Source organism: Hyperoodon ampullatus (genome assembly GCF_949752795.1).
Source record: "Hyperoodon ampullatus genome assembly, chromosome: X".
NCBI classification, from domain to species: domain Eukaryota; kingdom Metazoa; phylum Chordata; class Mammalia; order Artiodactyla; family Ziphiidae; genus Hyperoodon; species Hyperoodon ampullatus.
Window position 1 is genome coordinate 102,571,752 of NC_136913.1, and position 13,236 is coordinate 102,584,987.

The 13,236-nt window shown below is 40.5% G+C and overlaps 1 protein-coding gene across 1 annotated transcript in view; it reads left to right on the top strand.

The window, feature by feature from the left end:
• Positions 1 to 13,236, top strand: part of DOCK11 (dedicator of cytokinesis 11) — a gene marked incomplete at its 5' end in the record, with an annotated part of 182,529 nt that overhangs the window by 145,983 nt on the left and 23,310 nt on the right. Inside the window, 3 exons of the mRNA XM_079727117.1 lie at positions 286 to 501; positions 590 to 647; positions 8,245 to 8,351. Of these exons, the coding sequence (XP_079583243.1) occupies positions 286 to 501; positions 590 to 647; positions 8,245 to 8,351 (381 nt within the window). The remainder of the gene's footprint in view (positions 1 to 285; positions 502 to 589; positions 648 to 8,244; positions 8,352 to 13,236) is intronic.

Sequence of the window (13,236 nt, forward strand, 5' to 3'; positions counted from 1 at the left end):
GCTGGGGTTCAAAGCCAGGTAGTCTGGCTCCGAAGTCCGTGCTTTTATGTATTATGAACATACTGCCCTCAAACTCATTGCCTTTGAAGCCTGAGCTAGTGGAATATATTTTAAAGAATTAATTTAAAACTCTTTAGGCATACCACATGCCAAGAACCAAGAACCAAATACCAAGATCTCTAACAAGGGGAAAAAGTTGTGTGTTATTCCCAGGATTGGATGCCTAGGCTTAGAGCACGCTGGTAATATTGATAAACATGTCTTTTTTGTTTGTTTTGATATTAGGCAACTGCTTTTCCCACAGAAGTTAAAGACTTGACCAAGAGAATCCGTACTGTCCTTATGGCCACTGCTCAAATGAAGGAGCATGAGAAAGACCCCGAAATGCTAATTGATCTACAGTATAGCTTAGCCAAGTCCTATGCAAGTACCCCAGAGCTCAGGAAAACCTGGCTTGATAGCATGGCAAAGATTCATATAAAAAATGGAGATTTTTCAGAGGTGACTACTTATGGCTTTGTTCTAAACACAACCCTGCAAAACCCCTGGAGCGCAATCTGACAGTTCTTTCTTTGTCATCCTTTTTCAGGCAGCAATGTGTTATGTCCATGTAGCAGGTTTGGTTGCAGAGTTTCTTCATCGAAAAAGTAAGATATTTCTGTTCTTAGAGATGGAGAGAAATTCAGTTAGCACAAGAATTTTTATCTTTGTAGCTTGCAACTGTGAATGTGATATGATTGAGCTCTGAAAAATATGTTCACCTTTAGCCTTATTCACTGTTAAACAGAAGTTGTTCTAAAAGAAAACTGGATTGTTCATTTGCCTTCTGCTTTCATTAAGAGTACAAGAATAAGTTAAATAGTACAGGGCCAGGCCTGATGCCTAATGTTTATTCTCCAAGACTGTCTCCCTGGAAGACTGCCACAAATTAAATTCTCAGGGCTTATGAGAAGCCCTGGACACCACTTATTTTCCCCTATCTGCCTCAACTTTACCAACAACTGCCTACAAATTATATCTCTACAGCCACTTTAGTGCAACAATATCTTGGTATTAAAAGGGAGTTGGCACATCAGCAAGATGGCCCTATAAGATGTCTCTCGTTTGTATACCCATCTCAACAACAATTTGGCATCCATATATGGACGAAAGTGCCTTTGTGGGAGTTATGGGATCCAGCACCACATGCCAAGGGACCTGGGAGGAATTTTACCCACCTATGCATCAGGTAATAGGCAGACAGATCTGTGTCCTGTCTGTGGACCCTGCAGTGGCCTATGAGCTGGCTCCAGCCCCTCTCAGCTGCAGTCCGGGATCCCCTGGAGAACACTGTCTTTAGATAATCACCCACAGATGAGAGAGCCTTGGGGGAAGTCCAGAAGTCCAGTGGAGAAGTTCCAGCATTGCTGTTGGAGCAAAAATTATACAAGTTTGAATACATTGGAGAGGATAAGAGGAACAGTTTGATTTTTACTCGTGTCACCCTTTCCCCAAGGTGGCACAGCTCAGTGCCAAGAGAGACTTTCTCACCGTGATTTCTTCTGCAGGGAAAAGTGAGAGCATGTGAGTGGGTACTGCCTTTCCCAGCAGTGCAGATGTTGCCAAAGAGGCCCATTTCTCTCTTGCCCCATCGAGAGTACCGAGTCATGAACTGAATGAGTGGGGGGCAGGAAGAGGCTGGGAGAGCAGCAGATAGGACTTAGAGGGCATCACAGGGACATAGATCCTACCAACCACATCACAGACTCCAGCAAAAAGCCCACCAACAAATTGCTAGAGATATTTAGCCTGTGGATCCCCCCCAGCTGGCCCACAGGCACCCCTGGTGCTCCATGTGCCTCAACCACATACTGTAGCTGGATCTCTGTGCATGCTCCTGAAGGCAGATGTCTAGTGAGCATGTGCAGAAAGCCAGCCAGAATCGGTGGGCCAGGGAGAGACCACAAGCTTGAACTTTAGAATCACCCTCGGAAGATCAAATGGGAGGCTGTTAGCACCTGGCCTGGTGTATTGCATGATGGAGAAAAGACATACATGCTTAAGAATTCTGTCATAAGAGGGAGCAAGAACTGTGGAGCAGGTGTATCCATAGCAGGTCTGTGAAAGCCTCAGAATCCCTAGCAGGACAGATGGAAAGTTGTTCTCTCCTAAAATCAGTCAGTAAAGTTGGTTGGAGGTAACTGCTACTTCAAATGTGAAGATAGCAATGGAAGACTTCAAGGAACATGAAAAATGAAGGAATTATGTGTGGTGATAAACACTACTGTGGTAATCATTTCACAATATATACATGTATCAAATCAACACATACACCTTAAACTTACGCAGTGTGAGATATCAATTATGTCTCAGTAGAGCTGGGGCTGGTTGCAGGGGTGGAAGGGGGCCGCAAAAAGGAGTCATGGTCTTGAAGGGCTCAGGATCCAGCAAGTCTAATTCAGGAATCTGCCTAAAAGCTTCCCTTTCCAAAATTAGTATTGTTGACTGTTGTAACAACTACTTAAATAGTAAAACAGTTGAGTTAGGTTTAAAAATTCATTGCCAATGGACATTGCAAAGAAATCTCCCGCTATCTATCATAATTGCCAAGCTATTTCCTTGAAGGCAGTCAAATGAGTAACATTTGGGCAAAATGAAACCATCTTGTGGGAGTCACATCGCTGCAGTTTTGGCCCTGAGAACACTACCATGTTTTGTTTTGTTTTTTAATTCCAGAATTCCTACAGTTAACTATGTATCTTTCTTCCCAGAGAGCATGACTAAAATGTAGATTCATTTTACTTATATTTTAAATTTAACACTTTCTGTTTGATACTGAATTTCTTTTGAGCAATCCATATTTTGAAATTGGTATACTCTAGTATTCTCTTTTTAGTACATATGTGGTTTCAAAATGGAGAATGGGATTAATTATCAAAAGAAGGCCTTGTTTGAGGGGTTTTTTTCTACATCACTGGTATGCCTGAGAAATTGCAGTAAAAACAAATATTGAAATTGCACACCTGCAGTTGCAAAAAACTAACAAATATGAGAACCCTAAGCATGGTACTAAATAAAGTTTTAGGTGTATCTTTCAGGTATATCAGGTTAATATTATCTCATCTTTTTCATTAGTAGAAATCTGAAATAAGAGTTTTTTGTCTACTGAGTATAAACCCTTTATATATTGAAAATAGTTAAATATATTAAAATATTTCCTTAGAATTTTTTTCACAAGTGCAAAGACCTTAAAACTAAGCAAAAATCAAGAATTATTAATCTCCATTATCAGTTCTTAAGCTTTAGAACTATAACTATAGTATTGGAGAAAATAGCAACTTAAATATTGCTGTGGGGTTTTTTGGACATTAGCTTGAGGCAGCTAGCCTGAACACCAAACAATGTGACATGTTTCAACAAGTGGAAACAGTGCTTTTAACTAGTCATTTAAGTATTTATTTCATAATACCTTCAAGTTTTTTTTTAGAATTTATCCTTCACAGAAATCAAAGAGCCCTTCCCTGAGTAGGAAAAAAATGATGTTTTGCATTTTAAACAAAAAATAATGTTAAAGGGCTTCCCTGGTGGCGCAGTGGTTGAGAGTCCGCCTGCCGATGCAGGGGACACGGGTTCGTGCCCCGGTCCGGGAAGATCCCACATGCCACAGAGCGGCTGGGCCCATGAGCCGTGGCCGCTGAGCCTGCGCGTCCGGAGCCTGTGCTCCGCAACGGGAGAGGCCATAACAGTGAGAGGCCCGCGTACCGCAAAAAAAAAAATAATAATAATAATGTTAAATATAGGAGAGGTTTACATATTTATTTATAGGTGCCATCTATTTTTAAGCCTGGAAAATTCTACTCAAACTAGAAAATCGTATTCTAAAATGGTGGCAGTAGTAAAATCCTCAGGATTTCCTCCCTTAGCTTCAATCATGCCAATGATAGAAAACACCTGATTTTGCTAATTAGCTGATTCAGCTATGATAGTTATACCCAGGTAGACCACTGATGTTAAAACAGAAGTTAAAAACTTAATCTGTTAACCTGTCATTCAGTCTGAGAAATCCATGATCTAGATAAGACCTGGATATTCACAGAGTAAATAAAAGTACGTTTGAGTGCAGGACTGAAAAAAAAGTTTTATTTATACTTAAGACACACTTATTTAACAAAAATAATTGAGCAATTGTAGAACCCTGTGTTTTCTATCAAGTGTCCTTGATAATGAAGACAAAATCTCTGACGTATCAATTGCCAAAATTTTTCTGTTTTCTCAAAGTCCTATGCCATTTCTCTAGAAGTCATTATAAAGCTTTCTTTTTCATCAAGATGGAATGAAATGCTACAGCTGACGCATTGGAGACACATGATTTCCTGTTTAGAGTTTTTAAGGAAAAAAATAGTTTGTCTCATTGGGTGGTTGCCTAAGCGAGCAAGGACTTGGGCCCCTGGCCTCCAGAGGTGACCACAGAACACCAGTGAGGGCCCATTTCTAGATCCTTTTTTTCACTTTTCAGGCCCTGAACTGAAAGGGAAAGGGGAAGGAGGTGTGCAGTTCTCCCTGTCCCACCACCACCCTCAAACGTCTTTCAGGCAGCCAGAGCTCCTGCTCTTTGTACCAGAGATCTTAAGGGTCATCATTCTCTTCCCTTTCCCTAAGTTACCTCTAAGTGGTGATACTAGGTGTTAGTTACTCCCACTCCCCAAAATATGTAATAAGAAACAGATCTAAATTTCCTTATTTTTATTTTGTCTGAAAACCTCAAAATGTTCTAGATCTCATTCTCTGGAGACTAGACTTATGTACCTCTTCCTCTTCTCTTCCCGAGAGAGTGCACAACTGTTTTCCCCCAGGGAAGACAAGAATCAAGTCTGCATTCTTACACCACCTCATAGCATCCGAGGTTCAGCAAAGCTTCAGGCCTGTAGACCTCCTCCAGCACCCCAGGAAAAGGAATTTCATTTCCCATAGAGTCTGTTCTTTTCATGCCTTATAGGATAATGTTCCCTTTGCCAAGTCTCTATACCCAGGTTCTGATAGCTTAAGTTCTGCAAAGCTTTTTCTTTACCAACTTCCTTCCCAATCACAGCTTTTTCCCTTTTTGCCCTCCGCTCTTACCTCCTATCCCTCTTCTGACCAGCAGTCTTATTTCATCAAGGGTGCTTTCCCATCGTCCAAATTCCTCCCTACTTTTTTCATGGGACAATTTGTTCTCAAGGTGGTGGTCTCTACTTGGACAGTTTGCATCTTGCTTTCCCTTGGACAGCAATCAGGAATACAGAAGCTATAGCTATGAAGGGCAAAATCAGGAATCCAGGTCACATACCAGAAAGACTCAAAGCAGACCCTCCAAGACCATGTTATTATAATGCTACGTAGGGCTACGGGAGAGCCCTCACACACGTGCCTCCCTCTGTTGGGACATATACACTGGCCTAGATTCAGCAACTTGTTTCATCTGAAACAAGACTAAACTAAACAAGACTAAAGGGAATCAGAATTTTCCCTAAGCATTTTAAAGACCCTAACAAACAAAAGAGTCCTCTGATCATTGGATAGTTTGGTGGGTGTTGATAACTTAAGCAAACAAGGGGATATATAGGCTTTTCTAGCTAGAGATAACGTCATCAGGCATAGGACTCAAGATAATACACTTAGCAAGAATAGTGGACTCTGAAGCTGAAAATCCATAATAGTAGTCTTTACACCAGATGATACACACAACGAAGTCCAAAAGAAGGTATTAACCTGTTTGTTTCTGACAAGAACCGTAATTTACCCTCCTTCTACTTAAGGTACACACTGGAAGACTCTTTCCCAAGATGCTTTAGTCTCATCTGATCTCAGGCATAGGAGTGTGCCCCTTTTTGTCCTCCCCTAAGTCATGGCCTACTAGAGAAACCCTAGATTTGGAAATCACTTAAAGTAATAATATCCTCAGCGTAGACAGGATTTTTCCCCCAGTCATGGACCTAGCTGCCTGAGGCCTTCAGGGATTGACCCTTTTCTTTGTTAAGGACCACACTATCGCTTCAGTCAAGTTTTGGGGCCCTCTTCCTTAACTGCCTAGCTCTTGACTTCATAAAGGTAATCAAGTGGGACATTTTCTCCTAAATTTCAGAAAGTTCTTCTAATGCACTGCTACTCAGAGTGTCCCATGGACGCAACTGCCAGTCTGAGAACTGTTTCTTACTGGTCCACGACAAGATAAGGAATATTAACCCAAATGTAAATCAACTTGTCACTGAGCATGATGGTTAGTTCAGCTGAATTTTTTTTTTTTATAGAAAGACTGTTGAAGAAGGAAGTGATGAATTGATTTACATTCTGGTGCAGCTCCTTATCGTGTTGTGATCCAGCACTTTGAATAGAATTCCCCTAGCAGTCTATATAACAGACCATTTTAGGCGTGCTTATCCTCAGAAATGAAACATGCCATGCTCTATCTTCAGTGCCTTTTATTACCTAATTTCTTTGAACGAAAATGGCCCTAAAGTCCATTGGGTCAAAGTAAATCTTATTTTCATTTCTGCCTCTCCTTTTTCCCTAACAGAAATCCACTGACTACTCCCTATGTGTTTACCCATTTTTGAAAAAGTGCTTCAGAATAACCCCATCTTCCCTTACCAGAATCCCATCTCTCTCTCTCATAGAAGTGTGATGCTGACTTGATAACTCATTTTCTATCAAGTGTCTTACCAGAAGATGTATGTCTAGTTAGCATTCACTTAGACAAGAAGAGTTGGCAAAATTCAAGCCATGATACATGACCCTTTTTTCCATCAGAATGCTGAGAAATCTCCTCAATGTGAGGTTTGACTTTCTTAAACCATCCTTCTTCCTTCCCCAACCTCTAACACCAGGAAGCTTACCAAATATTTAGTCGTGAGTAGGTCATCATTTCTAAGCATCACTATTAGAGAGGTGGTAGAACAATAGATTGCAAAAGCTGTCCCCTTTGTGGCCAGCCATTTTCCACTGCCTAGCAGATTCAGTTATAAGGAAGCTGAATTTTCCTTAACTCTAAAATGACAGCCCCCTTAGACAGGGGTAAATGCAGCCAGAGCAGGAGTGTTTGGACAAGTTCCTATGTCCAGAATCTGCAGGGCAACCACGTGACCTTCTATACCCAGACTCTTGCTTGACAGTAACAATTTGGTCCACAATCCTACAGCAGCTGTTCTCAACTTGAGCTCACTTCCTACTTCCCAGGGGTCCAGCTGCAGAGTCACTTACTATACGAGCTGCTAGCAATTATTTTATCTTGAGAAAGCTAGTTTATTTATTGGCAGCTTTGTTTGGTAATAATAATTCATTGCACACTTGTTACATGTTAGGTTCTGTTCTGAACACTTTACATTTCATTGAATTCTTATAAGGTAGCTGCTGTTTCTATTTTACGGATGATGGAACTTTTTACAGTCCTAGAGAGATAAACATGTCTGAAATCACACAATTAATGATAGAGCTGGGTCTATCTAACTCCAAAAGCTCTGGTTCTTCCAGTGCCCCACCCTGTTTCTCTAAGGATGCTTCATCCCTGGCATCTGTTTTATTTCTTGCCTCTCTTTACAAGTCCTAGACTAGGCTAACAACACGCCTTTCCAATTCTCCAGTGAAATGAGGAACTAGAGATGACTACAAAAGCTCATTTGATGTTTATCTGAAAAGTACATGCTCTCTGTGTTTAGGTGACAGACCATAAACGTACACAGGATCAAAGTGTTAATAACAATTCTTAGATCACATTAGGAAAACATTTACTATAGTAGCCATTGAAGATGATGCATAGTCAGAGAATGAAACTTATTTGTAAGTAACTTGAGCTCACCATTTGGTAAAAAGACTGGTAGGATGTATAGTAGATAGAAATAATTTGTAAAATTCTTTTTTTGTAACTGAAAATTGCACTTATGACTTTGATCCTTACAAAAATATGTGTTTATTTTATTTATTTATTTATTTATTTTTGCGGTACGCGGGCCTCTCACTGCTGTGGCCCCTCCCGTTGTGGAGCACAGGCTCCGGACGCGCAGGCTCAGCGGCCATGGCCCATGGGCCCAGCCACTCCGCGGCATGTGGGATCCTCCCAGACCGGGGCACGAACCCGTGTCCCCTGCATCGGCAGGCGGAATCTCAACCACAGCGCCACCAGGGAAGCCCTATGTGTTTATTTTTAAGGGTAACTAATCCCTGTAAGGCTATCTGTTATTTACAAAACACTTTTTAAAAATAAATTTACTTCACTGGTTTTTATTCACGCAGAGTTATTCCCTAATGGATGTTCAGCCTTCAAGAAAATTACTCCCAATATAGATGAAGAAGGAGCAATGAAAGAAGATGCTGGAATGATGGACGTCCACTATAGTGAAGTAAGACTCCAGGGCCTGCATTGCCAGTTATATAAATTTAACTTCTTAAAATTTATTTACATTAAAAAATTATTACAGCTAAAAAAAACTATTACAGCTAACTTAATTTGGAAGGTAACTAAGGGTTGATGAACTGTAAGCATTAAAACTGCCCAGGGAAAAGATGTCCCTGTGTGGAATGTGGAGCCCTATCTCTGGAACTGTTCTTATTGTCTGGTTTTAGAAACGTACCATGTATCTTCCTCAGATCACCTTCCCAGTAACCAGATCACGGTCAACATACTTTGGAGAAATCTCTGTAAAAAATATAGCTAGCAATGTAACAGCTAAGGAGAGGACGCTTACAAGTATTTTAAAGATGGAAAATTTCTGCTCCAAGCTTCATATGGGTAGCAAACAGCTACAGTTGTCAATCACTCAACAAATATTTGTTGAGCACTGACTTCTGAGCAAGGCTTTGGACTTGGTGATATAGAAGCTATAAAATAATTAGATATGGCTGATCCCTGACCTCTTATGTCTACCTAAAGAGATACTACACCTCCTTGAAATGGAGAAAAGCAAGACAGTGCCATTTGAATAATACAGACAGTATGTTCCATGCAGAGTTGAAAGTGAGAGATGCCTTTGAGCTGAGGTAGAACAGAGGACAGTTAGGATTAGAGAGAGGTTTGAAGCGTGAAGACACCCTGAAGGCATTTTAGCAGAGGGAGGAGGATAACGGGGACAAAAGTTAAGAGGTGGGAAAGTATAAGGCATGTTTGGGGGCACAGTGAATGGATCATTTTCGCTAAGCCATTGGGTTCACATAGAGAAGAGTAGTAGTTGAGGTCAGATTTGGGGAAACTTTGAATGTCTGGACTTCATTGATTAGAATGTTGAATTGCTGTCAAAGGTTTTTGAGCAGGATAATGACAAGATGAAAGCAAGGAAGAGGAAAGGTTAATTTGGCGGTTATGTGGGAAATGTATTAGAGGTAGATGGATAGGGGCTGGAGGCAGAGTCTGGAGGGCGGGCTGCCCTAAGAGTCCAGATGTGAAGCAGCCAGGTCTAAACCCAGGTAGTCACAGGTTCAGGAAACACTGTGAAGAAAAGAGGAAGGCTTGCTGGCTGTGGGAGGAGAAGAGTCAAAGGTAGTGCTGAGATTTCAGGTTTGGATATTATAGAAGAATGATGGATGGATGATTTTACAGGGAAGATGATGAAAGCAGTTTTTGATGGGTGTTGAATTTGAAGTAGAAGGTTATTGAAATGGAAATAACATCAGGCCATTAGAAATTCAGAACTGAATCTAAAGAGAGAGATCAGGGTTGGAGAGCCACATCTGGAAGTCGTAGCTGTGTGAGAACCAAAGCACACTGACGATGGGAGATAATACAGCAAGCGAAGACCAGAGAACCAAGGACTGAAGCACATTGATGTTCACAATTAAGGAATGTGAAGACCAAAGAACGAAAGAAACAACAAAAGTGGAGAGATTTAAGGGGTTGCAGCCCCATAGAAATAAATTTTTTAACATTGTATTAAGAAACATAAGAAGCAGCCAGGTTAAAGTGGCAGAGACACATTTTATACTTTATGAATTGTTTTTTAAAATATTTTTATTTAATTTTTAAAATTTATTTATTTATTTTTGGCTGCTTTGCTGCATGTGGGGTTTCTCTAGTTCAGCGAGCGGGGGCTACTCTTCCTTGGAGTGTGCAGGCTTCTCATTGCAGTGGCTTCTCTTGTTGCAGAGCATGGGCTCTAGGTGTGCGAGCTTCAGTAGTCGTGGCACGCGGGTTCAGTAGTTGTGGCTCGCGGGCTCTAGAGTGCAGGCTCAGTAGTTGTGGCGCACAGGCTTAGTTACTCTGCGTTATGTGGGATCTTCCCAGACCAGGGCTTGAACCCATGTCCCCTGCATTGGCAGGCGGATTCTTAACCACTGCGCCACCAGGGAAGTCCTGTTTTTTAAAAAATGTAAGCAATCTCAAGGTAGCTCTAGTTCGTTTAGCTAAAATGATATATGCCTGGAAGCTTTACCTACTACTTCTGTATGGGTCTCTCTCCTCATCAATAAAATAAAGGTGATAATACTATCCTGGTCACTTCACAACAAATGTGAAGGCTCTTTATAAGTCATTAGGTGCTACATAAATATCAGACTTTATCACTGACCAACTTGATAGTAAGGTTTCCTTTTACCTCCAGAACCTAGAAGAGTAGATACTTAAAACATCCTTGTGGAATTAATTAATCATAACAGAGAATCGAGATACTTGAATTTTAATCCAGGTTCATTGCTTGACTGTGAAGCCTTGGGTAAGTTAATTCACTTTTTGGGTTTTTAGTTAGACTTCAATGATTTTTCATCTAAGACCTCCAGTTTGTGCGGCCAGCAGCAGAAAGATTTACGGGAGTTTGTGGGAGATAAATGGTTTAACACAACTGAAGTTATGTCCTTTTTTCCAAACAGCAGCTTCAACTTGGTCATAAAAATGGCCTTGCGCCTGACCCTTTTTTATACTCTCAAGGAGAGCGGTAATATTTCTTATTAGTCAAGAACTGTAATCAGTTTTCTATGTAAACACATTTGTTGGAACTCTTTTGTGTTCTACAGTAATAATTTATACATGCTTTTCATTTGATGTATACAGATAGAATCATGTTCTCCATAGTGCCAGTTTATGTTTCAGTTTATGTAATAGGGCTTCTTCCTCGTGCTCTAGCCAATGGAAAATAACTGCCACCGATTTACAAGTTTTATTGAAATGAAAAATACAAATTGTTGTTCATTTAGTGCCTTATTTAAATAGGTTAGTTAAACCAATAATAATTTGTTTTTAAAACTGCATTTCTGACTTTTGATTTGCAATAGTTTTTAAAGATATAATTAACATACAGTAAAATTCACACATCTTAAGTGGACAGCTTGATGAATTTCCACAGTTGTACACACCCATATAAATTACCACCAGAAACAAGAAATAGGACGTGTCCATTCCCCCAGAAAGTTCCATTGTGCCCACTTCCAGTTAGTCTCCCCACCCCCACTATCTGATTTCTATCCTTATAGATTAGTTTTGCCATATTTTGGTGTCATAAAATGGAATCATTCAGTATGTACCCTTTTGTATCTGCCTACTTTTGCCTAACATAATGTTTTTGAGATACACCCATATTGCTGAGTATATCAGAAGTTCTTTTTCATTGCTAAATATTCCATTATATCGATGTAAGATTTTTAAATCCATTCTCCTGTTGATGGATTTTAGATTGTTTCCCGTTTGGGATTGTTATGAATATAAGGCTACTTTAAGCATTCTTATCTATGACCTTTTGCGGACATATGCTTTCATTTTTCTTAGGTAAATACCTAGGAGTGAAACTGCTGGATCCTGGGGAAGATATACTTAACTTCATAAAAAGTTGCCAGAGTTTTTCAAAGTGGTTGGACCATTTTATATTCCTACCAGCAATGAATAAGAGTTTCAGCTGCTCCACTTCCTCACCAACATTTGATGTTACTAATCTTTTTTTATATTTTTACCATTCTGTTAGACATGAATTGGTACCTCGCTGTGTTTTTCACTTGTATTTCCCTAATGACTAATGGTGTTGAGCACTTTTTATGTGCTCCTTTGTCTTTCATATATCTTCTTTTTTTTTTTTTTTTTTTTTTTTTTTTGCAGTACGTGGGCCTCTCACTGCCGTGGCCCCTCCCGCCGCGGAGCACAGGCTCCGGACGCGCAGGCCCAGTGGCCATGGCTCACGGGCCCAGCCACTCCGTGGCATGTGGGATCCCCCCAGACAGGGGCCACAAACCCGTGTCCCTTGCATCGGCAGACAGACTCTCAACCACTGTACCACAGGGAAGCCCCATATATCTTCTTTTGTGGAATGTTTGTTCAAGTCTTTTGCCCATTTTTAGAAATTACATTATTTTTTTGTTGACTTAGGGGAGTTCTTTCTATATTCTGGATATAAGTCCATTGTCAAATATATTTGCTGCAGATTTATTTCCCAGTCTTTATTTATTTTCTTAATTGAGTCTTTTATTGAGCAGAAAGTTTTGGTTTTGATGAAGTTCAATTTACTGTTTTTTTGATGGTTTGTTTTTGTGTGTGTGTTTGGTCTGAGAAATCTTTGCTTACCTCAAGACTGAAGATACTGCCTTATATTTTCTTCTATAAACTTTGTTTCTGAGTTTTATGTTTAGGCTGATAATCTATCTAGAATTCATTTTTGAGCATGGAATGAGATAGAGGTCAAGGTTCATTTTTTTCTTTTTTTCTTAAATTAATTTATTTATTTTTGGCTGTTTTGGGTCTTCGTTGCTGCGCGCGGGCTTTCTCTAGTTGCAGCGAGTGGGGGCTACTCTTCGTTGGAGTGTGCAGGCTTCTCATTGCGGTGGCTTCTCATTGCAGAGCATGGGCTCTAGGCACGTGGGCTTCAGTAGTTGTGGCATGCGGGCTCAGTAGTTGTGGCTTGTGGGCTCTAGAGCACAGGCTCAGTAGTTGTGGCTCACGGGCCTAGTTGCTCCGCGGCATGTGGGATCTTCCCAGACCAGGGCTCGAACCCGTGTCCCCTGCATTGGCAGACGGATTCTTAACCACTGCGCCACCAGGGAAGCCCTATTTGTCCATCTTGATACCAATATCACACTGTCTTGATTACTATAACTTTATAAGTCTTGGAATCAGGTAGTGTTAGCCCTCCAACTGTATTCTTTTTCAGAGTCATTTGGCTCTTCTGTATCCTTTGAATTTCCATGCAGAATTTCGAATCATTGTTTCTGTTTCCTCAAAATAGCCTGCTGGAAGCTTTGTAGAGATTTTGTTACATTTATATATCACTGTATGGAGCATGGAGAGCTTAACAATACTGAGTCTTTCAGTCAGGTCTT